The sequence below is a fragment of the Dendrobates tinctorius genome, unplaced genomic scaffold (genome assembly GCF_039654945.1).
Source record: "Dendrobates tinctorius isolate UK_male_01 unplaced genomic scaffold, ASM3965494v1 ptg000495l, whole genome shotgun sequence".
NCBI classification, from domain to species: Eukaryota; Metazoa; Chordata; class Amphibia; order Anura; family Dendrobatidae; genus Dendrobates; species Dendrobates tinctorius.
Window position 1 is genome coordinate 641,409 of NW_027362155.1, and position 22,476 is coordinate 663,884.

At 51.6% G+C, this 22,476-nt stretch overlaps 1 protein-coding gene across 2 annotated transcripts in view; it reads left to right on the top strand.

Annotated features, from left to right (window-relative positions):
* The window catches only part of LOC141078052 (phospholipid scramblase 2-like), an 88,410-nt gene extending 66,647 nt beyond the window's left edge, over window positions 1-21,763 (top strand). For both annotated transcript variants that reach the window (XM_073564858.1, XM_073564857.1), the window contains 5 exons: window positions 8,963-8,990; window positions 9,246-9,427; window positions 9,691-9,852; window positions 10,542-10,670; window positions 21,411-21,763. In XM_073564858.1, the coding sequence (XP_073420959.1) occupies window positions 8,963-8,990; window positions 9,246-9,427; window positions 9,691-9,852; window positions 10,542-10,670; window positions 21,411-21,470 (561 nt within the window). In that variant the 3' untranslated portion in view covers window positions 21,471-21,763. The remainder of the gene's footprint in view (window positions 1-8,962; window positions 8,991-9,245; window positions 9,428-9,690; window positions 9,853-10,541; window positions 10,671-21,410) is intronic.
* Window positions 21,764-22,476: the final 713 nt, after the last annotated feature.

A 22,476-nucleotide genomic window follows, 5' to 3' on the forward strand; every position in this document is an offset into this window, starting at 1 on the left:
GACATTGTACACAGGAGCTCTGTATATAGTGCATAGTGTACAGGTAATACAGTGATCACCAGTGACATTATACACAGGAGCTCTGTATACAGTGTCATTGTACAGGTAATACAGTGATCACCAGTGACATTATACACAGGAGCTCTGTATATCATGTATAGTGTATAAGTAATACAGTGATCACCAGTGACATTATACACAGGAGCTCTGTGTATATAGTGTATAGTGTACAGATAATACTGTGGTCACCAGTGACATTATACACAGGAGCGCTGTATACAGTATATAGTGTACAGGTAATACAGTGATCACCAGTGACATTACACAGAGGAGCTCTGTACACAGTATATAGTGTAAGTGTACAAGTCACACACTGACTCACTGGTGACGTCTCTAGTGGAAGTCTTTCATCTTCATCCAGTGCAGACCGCCATCACTTCTTCCAGCCATGACTCGTCTCTGCAGAAAATAACAGTTATCTATAGCTGATCGCTTCCAGAGCACATTCCCCACTATTTTCCCCAACTTCTACAATATATCAGATGAAGAAAAAAAGACATAGTGCCGCCCTGCACAGTAGCAGGACCCCTTTTTGTTCTCCCCCATGGAAGACAGTAACCTCAAAAGTAAATTAAAATACAGCAGTAATAATGTCCCCTGATTGGCCTCTACAGTAACTGTGTCCCCACTTGCCACCATAAACCAATAATGTATGTTCCTCATCCAGACCTCCAAACCGTAATTATGTCACCCTTTTATTTAATAAGGTTCCAGATCCTGGGCGCCTTTATTTAATGTCACATCCTGGACCCCAATATACACTTTAATAATCTCCTTATCTTGGGCCCCTTAGAGTAATAATGTCCCCATCCTAGGCCCCTGTGTTCACTTTAATAATGTCCCCTCCCTGGGCCCCTCTATCCGCCCCTATGGCCACTTCCTTGCCCAATCACAGGGGGAGGGGAATTCTCACCTTCTTGCGCTCCCCGGCGTCCTCTTGTGGCTTCATATTCGGCGTGGTCGTTAGAATGGCTGCTGACTGCACCTGTGACAGGGTGCTCTGCTCTGTGACAGGCCATGCGCTGAGGTCACATAGCAGTAACATTGAAAGTCTGCCGGCCTATCAAAGGCTACAGGAGTCATTTAACGTAACTGCTATGTGACGTCGATGCATGGCCGGTCAAAGAGCAGAGCGCCCTGTCATAGCAGCAGGCGGCATTCATCTTCATGTTCGTCATTGCCAGGGTCGGCTCCAGGTTTTTGTAGCCCTCTGGCGAAAGAGTATCAGTGGGCCCCTTTAACACATGCCACGATTCTTGCTGCACAGATAAATAATACAGGTATAGTACAATATATGGGCACCACATAGTCCTCCACACAGTATTATAGGCACCACATAGTCCTCCATACATTATTATGGGCCTCATGCTCTTCCATACAGTATTATGGGCCCCACGTAATGCTCCTCCATTCAGTATTATGGGCCTCATGCTCCTCCATACAGTATTATGGGCCCCATGTAGTGCTCCTCCATACAGTATTATGGGCCCCATGCTCTTCCATACAGTATTATGAGCCCCATGTAATGCTCCTCCATACAGTATTATGGGCCCCATGCTCTTCCATACAGTATTATGGGGCCCATGTAATGCTCCATACAGTATTATGGGCCTCATGCTCCTCCATATAGTATTATGGGCCCCATGCTCCTCCATACAGTATTATGGACCCCATGTAATGCTCCTTCATGCAGTATTATGGGCCACATGTAATGCTTCTCCATACAGTATTATGGGAACCATTCTCCTGCATACATAAAAAAAAAATCAAATACCTCTCCCGTTCCCGCCACAGGTCCGGTACACTCAGCATCTCTCCCGGCTCTGCAAAGCCCAGGAGAGAGAGGCTGAGCGTGCAGTGATGACGTCATAGCTCCCTCTGCCCTGAGACATCGCAGCGTCAGAGGGCGCTAAAGACAGTACAGATGCTGAGAACCAGGAGAGGTATTAGAGAGTAGAGGGGGGCCCATACCAGCGCTGTCACCGGGCTCCCCCGACTCACAGACCCCATAGCGTCTGTCCCACACCCCGTTCGCCCAGGGCACCCAGCGTTACCTGGGTTCGCCATGTGGTGCCGCCGGCCCTGGTCATTGTGGTGGGTCGGGCCTGCGTGCACGCACCCGCGCTCCCCTCTGCCTCCTGCAGTTTTAAAAGGCCTGTGTCCCTACAATTTTTTTTCCTTCTTCCTCACTCTCTCTGGGGCCCACCATGCATTTCACCGGTGTCCTGGTGAACCAGTCTGACCCAGTTTCTGCCTCATTTATTTAACAAATTGTCTTCCTTGTACATGTACTGTGTCTTTCAAGCCTTTCATTTCATACTGTCCCCTTTATATCTCCCCTGCCTGTCTGTTGTTTCTCCTGTCTCCCCTGGCTGTCTGCTCCTCCCATCTCCCCTGCCTCTCTGCTCCTCCCATCTCCCCTGCCTCTCTGTTCCTCCTGTCTCCTCTGCCTCTCTGTTCCTCCCGTCTCCCCTGTCTGTCTGCTCTTCCCGTCTCCCGTGCCAGTCTGTTGCTCCTCCCGTCTCCCCTGCCTGTCTGCTCCTCCTGTCTCCCCTGCCTGTCTGCTCCTCTCATCTCCCATGCCTGTCTGCTCCTCCCATCTCCCCTGCCTGTCTGCTCCTCTCATCTCCCATGCCTGTCTGCTCCTCCCGTCTCCCCTGCCTGACTGCTCCTCCCGTCTCCCCTGCCTGTCTGTTGCTCCTCTCGTCTTCCCTGCCTGTCTGCTCCTCCTGTCTCCCCTGCCTGACTGCTCCTCCCGTCTCCCCTGCCTGTCTGCTCCTCCCATCTCCCCTGCCTGTCTGCTCCTCTCATCTCCCATGCCTGTCTGCTCCTCCCGTCTCCCCTGCCTGTCTGCTCCTCCCATCTCCACTGCCTGTCTGCTCCTCCCATCTCCCCTGCCTGTCTGCTTCTCTCGTCTCCCCTACCTGTCTGCTCCTCCTATCTCCCGTGCCTGTCTGCTGCTCCTCCAGTCTCCCCTTCCTGTCTGTTCCTCTCGTCTCCCCTGCCTGTCTGTTGCTCCTCCCGTCTCTCCTGCCTGTCTATTGCTCCAATCTCCCCTGCCTTTCTGTTGCTCCTCCCGTCTCCCCAACCTGTCTGTTGCTCCTCCCGTATCCCCTGCCTGTCTGTTGCCCCTCCCGTCTCCCCTGCCTGTCTGCTCCTCCCGTCTCCCCTGCCTGTCTGTTGCTCCTCTCGTCTTCCCTGCCTATCTGCTCCTCTCGTCTCCCCGGCCTGTCTGTTGCTCCTCCCATCTCCCATGCCTGTCTGCTCCTCCCGTATCCCCTGCCTGTCTGTTGCTCCTCCCATCTCCCATGCCTGTCTGCTCCTCCCATCTCCCCTGCCTGTCTGTTGCTCCTCCCATCTCCCCTGCCTGTCGGCTCCTCCCATTTCCCCTGCCTGTCTGCTCCTCCCGTCTCCCGTACCTGTCTGCTCCTCCCGTCTCCCCTTCCTGTCTGCTCCTCCTGTCTCCCCTGCCTGCCTGCTCCTCCCGTCTCCCCTTCCTGTCTGCTCCTCCCGTCTCCCCTGCCTGCCTGCTCCTCCCGTCTCCCCTGCCTGCCTGCTCTTCCCATCTCCCCAGCCTGTCTGCTCCTCTCATCTCCCCTGCCTGTCTGCTCCTCCCGTCTCCACTGCCTGTCTGCTCCTCCCATCTCTCCTGCCTGTCTGTTCCTCCTGTCTCCCCAGCCTGTCTGCTCCTCTCATCTCCCCTGCCTGTCTGCTCCTCCCATCTCCACTGCCTGCTCCTCCCATCTCCCCAGCCTGTCTGCTTCTCTCATCTCCCCTGCCTGTCTGTTGCTCTTCCAGTCTCCCCTGCCTGTCTGTTGCTCTTCCCGTCTCTCCTGCCTGTCTGTTGCTCCAATTTCCCCTGCCTGTCTGTTGCTCCTCCTATCTCCCCTACCTGTCTGTTGCTCCTCCCATATCCCCTGCCTGTCTGTTGCCCCTCCCGTCTCCCCTGCCTGTCTGCTCCTCCCATCTCCCCTGCCTGTGTGTTGCTCCTCTCGTCTCCCATGCCTGTCTGCTCCTTCCGTCTCCCATGCCTGTCTGCTCCTCCCATCTCCCCTGCTGCTGCTCCTCCCGTCTCCCCTGCCTGTCTGCTCCTCCCGTCTCCCCTGCCTGTCTGCTCCTCCCGTCTCCCGAGCCTGTCTGTTGCTCCTCTTGTCTCCCCTGCCTGTCTGTTGCTCCTCCCATCTCCCCTGTCTGTTGCTCCTCCTGTCTCCCCTGCCGGTCTGCTCCTCCTGTCTTCCCTGCATGTCTGTTGCTCCTCCTGTCTCCCCTGCCTGTCTGTTGTGCCTCCCGTCTCCCCTGCCTGTCTGTTGCTCCTCCCGTCTCTCCTGCCTGTCTATTGCTCCAATCTCCCCTGCCTTTCTGTTGCTCCTCCCGTCTCCCCAACCTGTCTGTTGCTCCTCCCGTATCCCCTGCCTGTCTGTTGCCCCTCCCGTCTCCCCTGCCTGTCTGCTCCTCCCGTCTCCCCTGCCTGTCTGTTGCTCCTCTCGTCTTCCCTGCCTATCTGCTCCTCTCGTCTCCCCGGCCTGTCTGTTGCTCCTCCCATCTCCCATGCCTGTCTGCTCCTCCCGTATCCCCTGCCTGTCTGTTGCTCCTCCCATCTCCCATGCCTGTCTGCTCCTCCCATCTCCCCTGCCTGTCTGTTGCTCCTCCCATCTCCCCTGCCTGTCGGCTCCTCCCATTTCCCCTGCCTGTCTGCTCCTCCCGTCTCCCGTACCTGTCTGCTCCTCCCGTCTCCCCTTCCTGTCTGCTCCTCCTGTCTCCCCTGCCTGCCTGCTCCTCCCGTCTCCCCTTCCTGTCTGCTCCTCCCGTCTCCCCTGCCTGCCTGCTCCTCCCGTCTCCCCTGCCTGCCTGCTCTTCCCATCTCCCCAGCCTGTCTGCTCCTCTCATCTCCCCTGCCTGTCTGCTCCTCCCGTCTCCACTGCCTGTCTGCTCCTCCCATCTCTCCTGCCTGTCTGTTCCTCCTGTCTCCCCAGCCTGTCTGCTCCTCTCATCTCCCCTGCCTGTCTGCTCCTCCCATCTCCACTGCCTGCCTGCTCCTCCCATCTCCCCAGCCTGTCTGCTTCTCTCGTCTCCCCTGCCTGTCTGTTGCTCTTCCAGTCTCCCCTGCCTGTCTGTTGCTCTTCCCGTCTCTCCTGCCTGTCTGTTGCTCCAATTTCCCCTGCCTGTCTGTTGCTCCTCCTATCTCCCCTACCTGTCTGTTGCTCCTCCCATATCCCCTGCCTGTCTGTTGCCCCTCCCGTCTCCCCTGCCTGTCTGCTCCTCCCATCTCCCCTGCCTGTGTGTTGCTCCTCTCGTCTCCCATGCCTGTCTGCTCCTTCCGTCTCCCATGCCTGTCTGCTCCTCCCATCTCCCCTGCTGCTGCTCCTCCCGTCTCCCCTGCCTGTCTGCTCCTCCCGTCTCCCCTGCCTGTCTGCTCCTCCCGTCTCCCGAGCCTGTCTGTTGCTCCTCTTGTCTCCCCTGCCTGTCTGTTGCTCCTCCCATCTCCCCTGTCTGTTGCTCCTCCTGTCTCCCCTGCCGGTCTGCTCCTCCTGTCTTCCCTGCATGTCTGTTGCTCCTCCTGTCTCCCCTGCCTGTCTGTTGTGCCTCCCGTCTCCCCTGCCTGTCTGTTGCTCCTCCCGTCTCTCCTGCCTGTCTATTGCTCCAATCTCCCCTGCCTTTCTGTTGCTCCTCCCGTCTCCCCAACCTGTCTGTTGCTCCTCCCGTATCCCCTGCCTGTCTGTTGCCCCTCCCGTCTCCCCTGCCTGTCTGCTCCTCCCGTCTCCCCTGCCTGTCTGTTGCTCCTCTCGTCTTCCCTGCCTATCTGCTCCTCTCGTCTCCCCGGCCTGTCTGTTGCTCCTCCCATCTCCCATGCCTGTCTGCTCCTCCCGTATCCCCTGCCTGTCTGTTGCTCCTCCCATCTCCCCTTCCTGTCTGCTCCTCCTGTCTCCCCTGCCTGCCTGCTCCTCCCGTCTCCCCTTCCTGTCTGCTCCTCCCGTCTCCCCTGCCTGCCTACTCCTCCCGTCTCCCCTGCCTGCCTGCTCTTCCCATCTCCCCAGCCTGTCTGCTCCTCTCATCTCCCCTGCCTGTCTGCTCCTCCCGTCTCCACTGCCTGTCTGCTCCTCCCATCTCTCCTGCCTGTCTGTTCCTCCTGTCTCCCCAGCCTGTCTGCTCCTCTCATCTCCCCTGCCTGTCTGCTCCTCCCATCTCCACTGCCTGCCTGCTCCTCCCATCTCCCCAGCCTGTCTGCTTCTCTCGTCTCCCCTGCCTGTCTGTTGCTCTTCCAGTCTCCCCTGCCTGTCTGTTGCTCTTCCCGTCTCTCCTGCCTGTCTGTTGCTCCAATTTCCCCTGCCTGTCTGTTGCTCCTCCTATCTCCCCTACCTGTCTGTTGCTCCTCCCATATCCCCTGCCTGTCTGTTGCCCCTCCCGTCTCCCCTGCCTGTCTGCTCCTCCCATCTCCCCTGCCTGTGTGTTGCTCCTCTCGTCTCCCATGCCTGTCTGCTCCTTCCGTCTCCCATGCCTGTCTGCTCCTCCCATCTCCCCTGCTGCTGCTCCTCCCGTCTCCCCTGCCTGTCTGCTCCTCCCGTCTCCCCTGCCTGTCTGCTCCTCCCGTCTCCCGAGCCTGTCTGTTGCTCCTCCCATCTCCCCTGTCTGTTGCTCCTCCTGTCTCCCCTGCCGGTCTGCTCCTCCTGTCTTCCCTGCATGTCTGTTGCTCCTCCTGTCTCCCCTGCCTGTCTGTTGTGCCTCCCGTCTCCCCTGCCTGTCTGTTGCTCCTCCCGTCTCTCCTGCCTGTCTATTGCTCCAATCTCCCCTGCCTTTCTGTTGCTCCTCCCGTCTCCCCAACCTGTCTGTTGCTCCTCCCGTATCCCCTGCCTGTCTGTTGCCCCTCCCGTCTCCCCTGCCTGTCTGCTCCTCCCGTCTCCCCTGCCTGTCTGTTGCTCCTCTCGTCTTCCCTGCCTATCTGCTCCTCTCGTCTCCCCGGCCTGTCTGTTGCTCCTCCCATCTCCCATGCCTGTCTGCTCCTCCCGTATCCCCTGCCTGTCTGTTGCTCCTCCCATCTCCCATGCCTGTCTGCTCCTCCCATCTCCCCTGCCTGTCTGTTGCTCCTCCCATCACCCCTGCCTGTCGGCTCCTCCCATTTCCCCTGCCTGTCTGCTCCTCCCGTCTCCCGTACCTGTCTGCTCCTCCCGTCTCCCCTTCCTGTCTGCTCCTCCTGTCTCCCCTGCCTGCCTGCTCCTCCCGTCTCCCCTTCCTGTCTGCTCCTCCCGTCTCCCCTGCCTGCCTGCTCCTCCCGTCTCCCCTGCCTGCCTGCTCTTCCCATCTCCCCAGCCTGTCTGCTCCTCTCATCTCCCCTGCCTGTCTGCTCCTCCCGTCTCCACTGCCTGTCTGCTCCTCCCATCTCTCCTGCCTGTCTGTTCCTCCTGTCTCCCCAGCCTGTCTGCTCCTCTCATCTCCCCTGCCTGTCTGCTCCTCCCATCTCCACTGCCTGCCTGCTCCTCCCATCTCCCCAGCCTGTCTGCTTCTCTCGTCTCCCCTGCCTGTCTGTTGCTCTTCCAGTCTCCCCTGCCTGTCTGTTGCTCTTCCCGTCTCTCCTGCCTGTCTGTTGCTCCAATTTCCCCTGCCTGTCTGTTGCTCCTCCTATCTCCCCTACCTGTCTGTTGCTCCTCCCATATCCCCTGCCTGTCTGTTGCCCCTCCCGTCTCCCCTGCCTGTCTGCTCCTCCCATCTCCCCTGCCTGTGTGTTGCTCCTCTCGTCTCCCATGCCTGTCTGCTCCTTCCGTCTCCCATGCCTGTCTGCTCCTCCCGTCTCCCCTGCCTGTCTGCTCCTCCCGTCTCCCCTGCCTGTCTGCTCCTCCCGTCTCCCGAGCCTGTCTGTTGCTCCTCTTGTCTCCCCTGCCTGTCTGTTGCTCCTCCCATCTCCCCTGTCTGTTGCTCCTCCTGTCTCCCCTGCCGGTCTGCTCCTCCTGTCTTCCCTGCATGTCTGTTGCTCCTCCTGTCTCCCCTGCCTGTCTGTTGTGCCTCCCATCTCCCCTGCCTGTCTGTTGCTCCTCCCGTCTCCCCTGCCTGTCTGTTGCTCCTCTCGTCTCCTCTGCCTGTCTGTTGCATCTCCACTGCCTGTCTGTCTGCTCCTCCCATCTCCCCTGACTATCTGTTGCTCCTCTCATCTCCCCTGCTTGTCTGTTGCTCCTCCCGTCTCCCCTGCCTGTCTGTTGCTCCTCCTGTCTCCCCTGCCTGTCTGTTGCTCCTCCCGTCTCCCCTGCCTGTCTGCTCCTCCCGTCTCCCCTGCCTGTCTGCTCCTCCCGTCTCCCGAGCCTGTCTGTTGCTCCTCTTGTCTCCCCTGCCTGTCTGTTGCTCCTCCCATCTCCCCTGTCTGTTGCTCCTCCTGTCTTCCCTGCATGTCTGTTGCTCCTCCTGTCTCCCCTGCCTGTCTGTTGCGCCTCCCGTCTCCCCTGCCTGTCTGTTGCTCCTCTCGTCTCCTCTGCCTGTCTGTTGCGTCTCCACTGCCTGTCTGTCTGCTCCTCCCATCTCCCCTGACTATCTGTTGCTCCTCTCATCTCCCCTGCTTGTCTGTTGCTCCTCCCGTCTCCCCTGCCTGTCTGTTGCTCCTCCTGTCTCCCCTGCCTGTCTGTTGCTCCTCCCGTCTCCCCTGCCTGTCTGTTGCTAATCCCGTCTCCTCTGCCTGCCTGTCGCTCCTCCTGTCTCTCCTGCCAGTCTGTTCTTCCTGTCTCCCCTGCCTGTCTGTTGCTCCTCTCGTCTCCCCTGCCTGTCTGTTCTTCCTGTCTCCTCTGCCTGTCTGTTCCTCCTGTCTCCCCTGTCTGCCTGTCGCTCCTCCTGTCTCTCTTGCCTGACCTTTCAGCTGTGATGTCACTCATCCATATGTTCATCGTGTGCAGAGTCATCACTAATGTTGAGTTTTCTGTTTCAGATTAACCAGCTAATCGTGAAAGAGAAATGTAAGAAAATTTTATATATATATATATATATGTGTTCCCTGGTGTCCTGTGGTTTGTTGGTTAGTCCTGCTGTCTAGTGGGTTAGTGTCTCTCATGGTTTAGATGAAGGATCTCTCCTGATCTGTTGTCTTCTCTGGTATGGCTGTGTGTGTGCCTTCTACAGTGGGTGCTGTCCATGAATATGGTCCTACCTGTCTCATGTGAACTGTCTTCTGAGTTCTGGTACTGATCCATCCTTGTGTCTCTTCCCACCAGTCACGGTGTCACAGGGTCGGAACTGCACGTTTGATGTGCTGAACCATGTTGGTCAGCGACTATTCCAGGCGTTTCAGGATGTTGTGTGCTGTGGACCTCTCTACGACGTGAAGATTAAGGACAACAGCGGCAATGACGTCCTGCAGCTGCTGGAGAACTGCAGCTGCACCTGTACCCATCAGGTGAGGGTTACATAGACAGTGACTTGGGTGTCAGGGCACCTCACCCTCCCACACTATTCAGCTAAAGCCATCCACATAGCAGCCCACATGGACCAGAGATACACATCTAACACTCCTGTTTATTACATCAGAGGGCCGAGCATTTGCTATTACCTCCTGAGGAACCTCCCCACAGGGCAACACGAGATCTGTCATCAAATGTGTGGCGCCCTCTGATGGTCACAGTACCAATTACTCCTGACACCATGTTCCTCCTCCTGTAGATGGAGGTGCACTGTCCCCCAGGGTGTCCAGTTGGATTTGTCAAGGTGCATAATAACTTGATGGTGACCCACCTGTCCATCATGAATTCCTCCAAGGAGGTGACTCTGATTATCCTGGGACCCCGATTCCAGAACAGTATATTTGGCAACGTCACTTTTGAGGTAAGTCACATAGTACTCAGTGTGTGCCCAGCCCCCTGTGACATAGACCGAAGGGAGCTATGAACCTGCCCCTGCAGGGTGATATAGATAGAAGGGAGCTGTGACTCCGCCCTTGCAGAGTGATACATACAAAGGGGAGCCATGACCCCGCCCCTGCAGGGTGATATAGATGGAAGGGAGCCATGACCCCGCCCCTGCAGGGTGGTATAAACGGTAGGGAGCTGTGACCCTACCCCTGCAGGGTGATATAAATGGAAGGGAGCCGTGACCCCGCCCCTGCAGGGTGATATAAATGGAAGGGAGCCGTGACCCTACCTCTGCAGGGTGATATAAATGGAAGGGAGCTGTGAGCCCGCCCCTGCAGGGTGAAAGACAGAAGGAAGCTATGACTCTGCTCCTGCAGAATGATACAGACAGAAGGTATCTACACCCCTACCCCAGCACAGTGATAGAAAAAAGGGAGCTATGACTCCACCCTTACAGGGTAATGCTGACAGAAGGGAGCTATGAGCCTTCCCTGGCCCCTGAATGGTGGTACAGACAGAAGGGAGCTATGAGTCTGCACCATCCCCTGCAGGATGACACTGATAGATTGAGCTACGGGCCAGGCCGTGCTCACCCCCACCTTCACTCCAGCCCCATTTAGGGTGGCAGGTGTCAAGAGACAAATCTCTCCGTCGCTCTTCCAGGTAAAGTCTCATGATGAGCAGCATGTCGTGGGAATGATCAAGATGGAGAGTGATCAAATTTTTGTCTCCTTTCCGCTGGACCTGGAAGTGACGCTGAAGGCAATATTATTGGGCTCCTCCCTGTACCTGGTGAGTAGTTGCCTCCATGTTGGATTGTGGTTTTCGCTAGGGCGAGTTGAGTGTTGCATCTTGAAGCAGATGTTGATGGACATCTGATAGCTTCATTACATGAATTAAGCTTGTGTTCTAAAAATTTCACCCACAATGCGGCCTTTGTGACCTGTTCAGCTGTGCACTCTATGACTGGCCATGTCCACTGTGCCCTCTGTCACTGGCCTAGCAGTGCCCACCATCCCCACACATGGTGGAGCCATAAGACTGTTCCGCAGGTCAGAGCTCAGACTTATTGTGGCCACTGAATAATGATAGTGACCAGCTATGGAGGAAGTAACTGGTCATGCAGTCCTCATGTGCTGAGAAAAATTGTACGGCATTGAGCCATGGCAGTAAAGGACGTGTTGTGTGATCCCAGTCTAGAAGCAGGACTGTTAGCTGTACAGCTTATGACAGCTCAATGACTGACTGCACTATTCCAAGGTGACAAGAGTGTCACAAGCTACACAAGGTGCCCGAGTACAGCGGGCAGTCATGCTCGCTCACTTGTGGAAGAGAATTCCACCTACATATTCTGCTCCCAACCGATTCGGTAAAGGCATGTGGACATTTTTTACTTTTTTCACTTTAAATATAAAAGGTCTCTTTATTTTTGTAATAAGTGCTTTGTCTACTCTTTATGCCTCGAGTTGTCGTCCTCTCTCTTCTCACCATGCTCATCTCGAGTTGTCATTCTCCCACTTTTTGTCCCGCTCGTCTCGATTTGTATTCCTACCACTTCTTGCCACACTCGCCTCGAGTTGTCGTCCTCACACTTCTCGCGCTGCTCGTCTCCAGTTGTCGTCCTCCCACTTCTTGCCAAGCTCATCTTGAGTTGTTGTCCTCTCACTTCTCACCATGCTCATCTTGAGTTGTCGTCCCCCCATTTTTCGCGCCGCTCATCTCATGTTGTCATCCTCTCACTTCTCTCCCCGCTTTTCTCCAGTTGTCATCTTCTCACTTTTCATCTTTCTCTTTTCCAGTTGTCATCCTCCCACTTCTTGCCATGCTCATCTCGAGTTGTCATCCTCACACTTCTCACCATGCTCATCTTGAGTTGTCATTCTCCCACTTCTTGCCCCGCGCGTCTCGAGTTGTCATTCTCCCACTTCTTTCTGTGACGCTAGTCACTTATCACGGCCAAGCTGTGAGTCGGAGTGGTAAGGGAGTTCAAGGTAAGAAGCCAGGAGGGTAAGTCATAAACAGAAGGAAGAGACAAAAGCATAGTCAGGTAACATTCCAAGGTCAGAGTACTGGGAGGTTAACGGATCAGAGCTGAAGGGGTTTACACAGATGGATGTCTCAAGTGGGGTACCACAGGGCTCTGTCCTGGGCCCTGTATTGTTCAACATCTTTATCAACGATTTAGATGAAGGAATTGAGGGTAAACTGATTAAATTTGCTGATGACACAAAGCTAGGAGGGATAGCTAATACTAGAGAAGAGAGAGAGAGGATTCAAAAAGATATAAATAAACTGGAGAAGTGGGCAGCAACTAACAGAATGGTTTTTAACAGGGAGAAATGCAAAGTACTACATCTGGGCAATAAAAATGAAAACAGCATACACAGAATGGGAGGAATAGGGCTAAGCAACAGCACATGTGAAAAAGACTTGGGTATACTAATAGATCACAGACTGAATATGAGTCAACAGTGTGATGCAGCAGCAAAAAAGGCAAATGCAATTCTAGGATGTATTAACAGAAGCATACAGTCTAGATCACGTGAAGTCATTATGTCCCTCTACTCCTCTTTGGTCAGACCTCATCTGGAATATTGTGTCCAGTTTTGGGCACCACATTTTAAAAAAGACATCAACAAACTGGAGCAAGTTCAGAAAAGAGCAACCAGAATGGTGACCGGTCTGCAAACCCTGTCTTATGAGGTAAGGTTGCAGGATTTGGGATTGTTTAGTTTGCAAAAGAGAAGACTGAAAGGAGACTTAATAGCTGTCTACAAATATCTAAAGGGCTGTCACATTGTAGAAGGATCAACTTTATTCTCATTTGCACAAGGAAAGACTAGAAGCAATGGGATGAAAATGAATGGGAGGAGACACAGATTAGATATTAGAAAAAACTTTTTGACAGAGTGATCAATGAGTGGAACAAGCTGCCACGAGAAGTGGTGAGTTCTCCTTCAATGGAAGTCTTCAAACAGAAGCTGGACAGACATCTGACTGGGATGATTTAGCGAATCCTGTTTTGAGCAGGGGGTTGGACCAGATGGCCCAGGAGGTCCCTTCCAACTCTACGATTCTATGATTCTATGATTCTAAGTCAGGCAACAGATCAAACAAACAGAACACAAGGCACAGGAGAGCACAGAGCACAAACCTCACAAGATGAATGTACGTCTGGCAGTGGTCTGGGAGAAGCTGCTCAGTTACGTAGGCATTGCAATTACCTGGGATAGTGAACACCTGAGACAGCCGCCACCTCCCAGTCACAGATTGGCTAGTAGAGCTGTCAATCAACACACTGACAGCTTGGATTGGAATGTCGAGCTGTCAGTAACTGCATTCCAGACACCATGAGGGGTGGAACCGTGGCAGTACCCCCTCTTTTAGGGCGGGCCACCGGACCCCCCAGGCTTCACAGGAAACTTTAGATGGAAGGCGCTGACTAACCGATCGACCTTCACATTTCGAACTGGGACCCAGGATCTCTCCTCTTCCAATTCTGAGGTTACCATAGACACCACAATACCCTGAGGAATAATGGAGGATGGGGGTTCTGGAGCAGAAATGGAATCTAGACTACGAGATAAAGCATTACGTTTCACATTCTTAGCCCCAGGCCTGAATGTAATGGAAAAATTAAATCGAGAGGAAAAACAAGGACCATCTGGCCTGTCTAGGAGTTATCCTTTTAGCCAATTCAATGTAAGCTAAATTCTTGTGATCCGTGATAACCATAACTGGATGAACCGCCCCCTCCAAAAAATACCTCCATTTCTCAAAGGCCAATTTGACAGCAAGTAACTCCCGATTACCACATCATAATTTCTCTCTGCCGGTGAAAATTTTTTAGAAAGAAAAGCACATGGACGCAGGTTAGTCATACTTTTGGGCCCCTAAAATAAAACTGCCCCCACCCCGATCTCCGAAGTATCCACCTCCACAATGAACGGTTCTTGAAGATGAGGCTGGATCTGAATGGGTGCTGACATAAAACACTCTTTTAATCTTTCAAAAGCCCTGATTGCACCCGGCAATCAAACCTTGAGATTCACCCCCTTACGTGTAAGGTCAATAAATAATTTAGCAATCTGTGAAAACCCCTTGATAAATTTTCTATAATAGTTGGTGAATACCAGAAAACACTGCAAAGCCTTAAGATCACGAGGTTGCACCCAATCAATTGTGGCCTGCACCTTCCCAGGGTCCATCTTAAACCCTTCTGCTGACAAGATAAACCCCAATAAAGAGATTTCTGTCACAGAAAAAAACCATTTCTCTAATTTAGCAAACAGAGAGTTTTCCATTAGCCTCTGTAACACAACACGGACATGTTCCTGGTGAGTGTCCAAATCTGGCAAGAAAATTAAAATGTCTTTGAGGTAAATCACAACAAATCTTCCAATGAAAGCAGAGAAATATCATTCATAAAATGTTGAAACAGCAGGTGCATTAGATAATTCAAAAGGCATAACAAGGTTTTCAAAAAGACCCTTAGACATTAAAAATGCTGTTTTCCACTCATCACCCTTCCGAATGCATATCAAATTGTAAGCCCCTCTAGATCAAGTTTAGAAAACACCCTGGCCCCCAGAAGCTGATTGTATAGATCGGGGATGAGTGGAAGTGGGTAAGTATTTTTAAACGTGATCATGTTTATTTCTCGGAAATCAAGGCAAGAACGGAGACCCCAATCTTTCTATTTAACAAAGAAAAATCCAGAAGCTAAAGTGGAAGAAGGAAGGACGGATATGACCCTTCTGTAAACTTTTGTTAACATATTCTTTCATGGCGGCTCATTCAGGCCCCGACAAATTGTAAAAGCGAGCTTTTGACAACTTGGCACTAGGAATAAGATCAATAGCACTATCATAGGGACGATGGGGAGGTAGTATCTCCACCTCTTTTTCCGAGAACACATCTCCGAAGTCCTTCAGGTACCCCGGAAGACCCTCCATACTAGCGGAGCATTTTTGCACATTTTTAGACATTTTTTGTTACACTTGGGGCTCCATTTCACAATCGCCTTCTGATACCAATCAATAACTGTATTGTAAATCTGCAGCCATGGAAATCCCAGTACCAATCCAGCAGGTAAGATATCCAACACAAAACAGGAGATGGATTCAGAGTGGAGAGCTCCCACTTGGAGAGTGAAATATGCCGTTGCTCTCTCAACCATATTGTGATCTAACGGTGTCTTGTCAAGGGCGTTGATTTGAATAGGTCTTTCTAAACTAACTATCCCTAAAACCTAACTTCAGAACCAGTCCCGAATCAATAAACTTAGCAGCAGACCCACAGTCAATGAACCCCAATGTTGATAACACCTGGTTCTCGAAGGAAATCATCTAATTTATCAGAGGAAGAAAAAGGTACCTGGGAGTCTGGGTTACCACCTCGGCCGTCACCCAGACTCAGACGTTGTCCCAGTGGTTTGATAGCTTGAGGACAAGTTGGGCAATTCTTAAGAAAATGTCCAGAGAGACCACAGTATAGAAAGACTCCAAGATCTTGTCTCCGTCTTCTCTCTACAACTCAAAGACTGGCAACTCTATCCTCGGGTAAATGGACCTGCTCTGGGGGAGTAGTACATGCGGCCTGCTGTTCACTATGTCTCACGGATTCTGCGGTCCATTCATATGGCATGAGTCATGGCTTCCATCAGAGAACAAGGGGCATCATGGAGGACCAGAGCGTCCTTGAGTGTCTCGGAAAGGCCTCTTTGGAACTGGCACCTGAGAGCAGCATTATTCCATAGAACTTCTGTGGACCACTGCCGGAACTCAGTACAGTAGTCCTCTTCTGCGCTACCCCCCTGTGCCAGGTTCATGATCTTAGGCTCCGCAACCTGGATTCTGCCATGTTCGTCATATATCAGACCTAAACTGTCAAAAAAAGGCATCAACAGAAAACCTTTCTGTGGCTTGTGGGGATAAAGAAAATGCCCAGGTCTGAGGACCCCCTCGCAGAAGTGACATGATTATTCCCACCCGCTGAAGCGCCTCCATTGATGACCAGGGGCGCAGTGTAAAAAATAACTTACATCTCTCCCTGAATTACCTAAACTGGTCTTTCTCTCCCGAAAATTTATCAGGGCGGGTTATAACAGGTTCGGGAGAGACCAACTGAACATCAGAGGGTACTGACGTCACAGCCACTGCCGGCAGTAGGGGGCTATGGGAGGTCTTCATCAAGTTATTTATCTGACCCTGCAACTGATATTGCGAACATTCCAGACTCTGGCAATCCTCCGCCAGATCCTGAGTCGTCTGCATCAAATTCGCCACCTGGTCACAAAGCGTGTGAAAAGGATCCATACTAGCGAAAAAGAAAATGTAGCGGCCAGACGTAGTATGACGCTAGTCACTTCTCATGGCCAAGCCATGAGTTGGAGTTGTCAGGGAGTCCAAGGTCATAAGCCATGAGGGTATGTCATAAAGAAGGAAGAGACAAAAGTGTAGTCAGGTAACGTTCCGAGATCAGAGTACCGGGAGGTTAACAGATCAGAACTTAAGGGGTTAAACAGGCAGATGGTCAGAACAAAGTCCAAAGTCAGGCAATACATCAAGCAGACAGAGCACAAGGCACAGGAGAGAGCAAACCTCACAAAATGAATGTACGTCTGGGAGAAGCTGCTCAGATAAGTAGCCATTGCAATTACCCGTGATAGTGAACACCTGATACAGCTACCACCTCCCAGTCGCAGATTGGCTGGTTGAACTGTCAAGCAACACACTGACAGCTCAGCACGCCCCTGTACCGGATTGGACGGCCGAGCTGTCAGTAACTGCATCCAAGACACCCTGAAGGGTGGAACCATGACACTGTCCCCACTCGTCTCGAGTTGTCGTTGTCCCACTTCTCGCCCCGCTCGTCTCGCATTGTTATCCGCAACTTGGAATTGTCGTGAGTGATAATAACTGGATTATTCCTGCTACCTTACAGTTATGCAGAATAACCCACACTGCAACCATAGTAAATGGCCTGAGTTTAAAAGGTCAAGATTTCTTTCAGAAAAATACAAACTTGAGAAAGGCAGTGGTCATGGTGGCCAGAAGAGTAAAAGAAAATAGCCATGGCTCTCCAAGAGATGCAAACCGAAAATCAAATGTAATTTTACAGAAGTGTCAGCTGATGGCTCCAGTGTGTATAATGGCCAGTGATCAGTCATCTGTGGACCTCAGTCACGGCCATAAAGCAAGAAAATAAAAAGAGATCACTTCATATCAGAGTACAATGTGCACAAGATTAAAGAGACAAGATACTAAATAAATGCGGAGGATAAAGCTTATGTAAAAATGGAGACAAACGTAAAAGACACATAAAAAGCGCAGAGTGAAATGATGAAGAAAAGCTGCGGTGCGGGCAAGATGATAGAGGGAAAAGAAACAGAACAGAATCCGTCTGGAGATCGTCAATGTATCCAAGAAACATATGTATAATAGAGCAGACAAAATAATAAGAGTCACTAATGTGATGAAAAATGGGTAAAAAAAAAGCTCTGCTGATTGGCCTGCAAAGAGGTCGCCGGGCAAATGTGAGCCATCCACATGACTAACTGACAGCAGAACCCTCTGTGATCCACACAGCGTTTCATGCCCTTGCCAGTGTTAGGGCTGCAAGTGGCCGAGGAAGTGATGCGCCCCAGAGGCCGTGGGATACTTGGCACTGGGCCCGTTAACTTCAATGGGAAATGTCACAGTGGCAGTGACCCGGTCTGTAATCCCAGGCGGTCATGTAAAAGGGGTTGAATTGGATGGGGATAAAGTTTATGTAGTGATTTGTGATGCCAGTTGGAGTGTTCGACTGTAGTATAACCAACACTGCAGATGATCCCTGGGGGGGTAGATGGTGATGGCAGTGCAAATGTTAAACCCTCTCCAATCAGGCAGACCCCCAGAGATTGTGATGCAAGTAGAAGGCACGGAGTAATAAGGCAGGAGACAAGGAAAGTCACGTTATCATTTACTGCAGTTCAGGTGCAGTTCAGAGGAGATGTTACAACTCTCACCAGGTTACAGTCTGCTCTGGAGAATGGGAGTTATATTTCCCTGCTGTGACTCAGTGTATGCTTCCTGCTATTCTAATCCCTTCTGGGACCAAGGCTTCCCGGAGTTTAGAACTTCCCAGTATTGCCTCTACTCACTCTGTATTTCTCCTTCAGCAACTTGCAGCTTGAATCCTTTGTGAAGCAGCTCAAGTTCCCACTTGCACCATCCTTCACTGATCCTAGGTTATTGCAGTATTTCCGAGGGAAAACACTTCTCTGCTGGTTGTATAATCCCACACAGTCTTTCAGCTTACCACCCTGCTCTGAAAGCATGGATGGTCTAGGGGCTGGTTCCCTGTTGTTTCTTTAGCTGTACTCCTGGATCGAGCACATGTCTTAACATGGCTTCCAAGCATTATTTTCCCTTCTTCTTCACTGAAAACAACAACTCGGCCCCTCCCCCTCCCAGTTAGGGTATGTCTGCAAAGCTCTAAGCTTCAGACAAGTAAGGGAGTGCGGCAAATTGTGTGTGTGTGTTGTGGTCTCTAGCAGAGAAAGCGCAACTCCCATTGCTCAGAAGACACATACAAAACAGTACATATTTAAATTTAACCCTTTTGTGGTGATAAAGACACAGGGCGCCACAGAAGCAGCACCCACAGTATATTAGACATGATGGTCCAGATTTTTTTTTTCTGCCATTGCGACAACCTGGCGAATTCAGCAAACAGATTCAGTCATCTCATCTGCCTGCCTAACCATTGACTGGCATCTACACTATTCTGCTGCCACCAGTGCCGATGGACCACACTCTACTGGTCATCTGCGGTACTCACTGTCCATCATGTCATCTAGACTGAAGTTCTGCTGCTGCCGGAGTGGTCATTGCTGGCCCTAAACTGCCAAGCTTTTCTTTGCCTGTCATCTCTATGGTGCTACTTCTGCTGCCGTCACTGCACAGTCACTCGTCTCGTGGCTGCCCAGTGTGCTTTATAGTGCTAGACAGTACGAAACCATTCTGAAACTAGAGCTAATTATTAAAAGGCTTGGTGAAAACAAGTCAGAAAGTCTTCACATTGAAAACATAGGAACTGTTTTGTCTCCAGAAATAAGGGGATAATTTTTGCACGATTTGATAAAAAGCCTTAGTAATTGCCTAATGATTGTGTGGTTAGTGATACCTATATTATATTTATGTGGATATACTGAACGATAGCTGCTAAGGGGTGTTGGACATATGTTGTGTGTTGCACGGTCTGTGTAACTTTTACTTCTCTTTGTGCTCTTTTTACTTCTCCTCTTCCTTCTTTTTCATCTTTCTCCTCATTTCTCTTCTTCCTCCTTTTCCCTATTCTTCCTTCTTCCTCTTTCTCCTCTTTTTCCATCTCTTTCCTCTTTCTCCTCTTCTTTCTTTCTCTTCCTATTCCTCCTCTGTGTTATCCCTACTCTTCTCCTCTTCCATCTTTTTCCTATTTCACGTTATCTCTACCCTGTTTCTCCATCTCTCCATTCTCCCGTCTCTTTCACCTACTCTTCTTTCTTCTCTTTATTCTTTTACTCTTTTACCTTTTCCTCCTGTGCTCTTTCTCCTCCTCTTCCTCCTCTCTCCACTTTCTCCTCATCTTCCTCTCTTCCCCCTCTAACTCTCTCCCCTCTCTCCTCCTTTTTCGCTCTTCCCTCTCCTTTTTCTCTCCTCCTTTCTGTCCTCCTCTTTCTTGCACTCCCCTCTGTCTCTCACTCTAATATCTCCACTTTCATTTTCATCTCCTCTCTCTCCTCCTCTTTTTTGTTCTCTCTCCTCCTCTCTCAAGCTCTCCTCCTCTGTCTCTCTTTCTTCTTCCTCTTATCCAGCTCTTACTCCTCTCTCATCTTCACCCCTCCGCTCTCCTCTTCATCCTCTCTCCTTCTCTTCCTCTCTTCCTCCTCTGCACCCGTCCTCTCTCCTCTTACTCCTCTCTCTCCTCCCTTTCTTCCTGATCTCCTCCTCTGCTCTCTCCTCTTCCTCCTTTCCTACTCTTCCTCATTTCCTCCACTCCTCTTCCTCTCTTACTCCTCTCCCTCTTTTCCTCATCTTGACCCCTCCGCTCTCCTTTTCTTCATTTCTCCTCTTCATCTCCTCCTTTCCTCTTCCTCTTCTCTTTTCCTCTCCATCTCTTCCTCTTCTCCCCTCTCCTCTTCTTCCTCTCTCCTCTTCATATTCTCTCCTCCTCTTTCTCTCTCATTTGCTCCTCTCTTCCTCTTCTCCTCCTCTTCCCTCTCCTCTTATTCTTCTCCTCTTCATTCTCTCTCCTCTCCCTATCTTTCTTATCTCCTCTCTCCCTCATCTCCTCTCCTTCTCCCTCATATCCTCCTCTCCTGCTCTTCCTCATCTCCTCCCCTACTCTCTCCTCCTCTACCTTTCTTCCTGATTTACTCCTGTCCCACGCTTCATCATTTCCTCCACTCCTCTCCCTCTCTTCCTCATCTCCTCCCCTCTTCTTCCTTGTTTCTCCTCATCTCCTCCTCCTCTCCTCTTCCTCCTCTTATCCTCTCCATCTCTTCCTCACCTCCACCCCTCCTCTCTCCTCTTCTTCCTCTCTTCTGTTCTCTCTCTTCTTATTCCTCTCTCCTCTTCATCCTCTCTCCTCTATCTCTCTTTCCTATCTCCTCCCCTCCTCTCCCTCTCTTTGTCTTCTAATCCTCTCCCTCTCATCCTCATCTCTTCCCCTCCTCTCTTCTCTTCCTCCTCCCCCACTATTCCTCATCTCCTCCACTCCTCTCCTCTCTTTCTCCTCTCCCCTTACTCATCTCATCTCTCCTTTTTCCCCTCCCCCTCCCCTCTCCATCATTTCCTCCCCTCTTCTCCTCTCTCCTCTCTCTCGTAATCATCTCCTCTCCTCCTCTCTCCTTTTTATTCTTTCTCATCTTCCTCTCTTCCTCATCTCCTCTCTCCTCTTCATCCTCTCCCTCTCTTCCTAATCTCCTCCCCTCCTCTTTCCTCCTTCTCCCCCTCTCATCCTCATCTCCTCCCCTCCTCTCTCTTTCCCATTTCTTCTCCTCTCCTTCTCTTCCTCATCTCCCCTTATTCCACTCTCCTCTTCCTGCTCTCTCCTCCTCCTCCTTTTTCATCTCCTCCCCTTCTCTCTCCTCTTATACTTCTCTTCATCCTCTCCCTTTTTGTCATCTCCTCCCCTCCTCTCTCTTTCTTCCTGATCTCATCCCCTTCTCTCTCCTCCTCCTCTCTTCCTCATCTCCTCTCTTCTCCTCTCTTTCTCTTCCTCATCTCCTCTTATTCCTCTCTCCTCCTCTACCTTTCTTCCTCATCTCCTCCCCTCCTCTCTTTTTCTTCCTCATCCCCTCTCCTCTTATTCCTCTCTCCTCTTCATCCTCTCTTCTGTCCCTCTCTTCCTCATGTCCTCCCCTCCTCTTCCTCATCTCCTCCCCTTCTCTGTCCTCATCATCCTCTCTCCTCTTACTCATCCCCTCTCCTCCTTTCCCCTATATCCTCTTTTTTTCCCATAGTTGCACTTTCTTATTTTAATGATATTTTTCCTTGTTTTCAGGATCATTTCATTAAAGTGTCCAGGAGGAATCTGCAGAGACGAGCGCGACACAATTCCTAAATGTCATATGAGTAAACGCCTGTTACATATTTCAATATTATCGCAGTCTCCTCAGCCACATGTACCCGGTGGCGGCTTCTCCGCAGAGCATCACACCCCACCACTCCTGGCCATGTGCCACGGGCGCTCAGGGGGTGGTGGCCACAAATCGCTGACATCTAGAAGAAAACTATTCAAAACGACTAATGCACGATGAGAAGCGTCTGACAACCTGCGTTCCTGGCAGTTATAATGAGCTGTATTATTTGTGCGCTGTATCCTCCATCTGAATAAATGCGGTATCTCCTGACTGATATGGCGCCTCTCAGAGGAATGAATGGGAGTTTATGGTGTGCACTACAAGTACCAGATTCCATATGGCCGATCGGCCTCCTGCATGTTAGTTAGGTCTTGTCCCATTGTTCCTCCTGTGCGGGAGGTGAGTGATCATGGGGGATGGGGTCGTGATTTACACTGATTGTGGGGTTACTGCTGGTAGTCTAGAGCTGGGAATGGGCTAACGTCCACATCCCTGGTGGTCTGTAGTTGGAAAGGGGTTAATGTCAGCGTTCCTGGTGGTCTGTAGCAGGGAAGTCGTCAATGTCAGTGTGGCGACACAGGGGTCAGCGGGTGCTCTAGTTGTCGTCTGGCACATGGACCAGGGCTCATCCCACCTAAAGCCCACTCTCCGATTACCATGGGCGTAACGCTACTCAGACAACAGAGGGTGATGGTAAAACAATGGGGCAATACTTTATTAAACTGCAAAATAGACAATAACATATAGAACGGTCCCAGCAAAATATCCCAAGATGGCGCAAATTACAGAGCGTCACCCTTCCGGTGACTCACCGGGATCACAGCAGCTGTGATTCTGGGGCTTCCAGGGCCGACTACCCCCAACTGTGGCATGCACACAGAAAGGAGGGAACAAAAGCTTAGGAAGATGACAGTCCATTGAAGTACGTGATTGAACATTTACATGGAGCCAGGTGACCGGATGGTCCCAACCTGGATTCTCCTAACA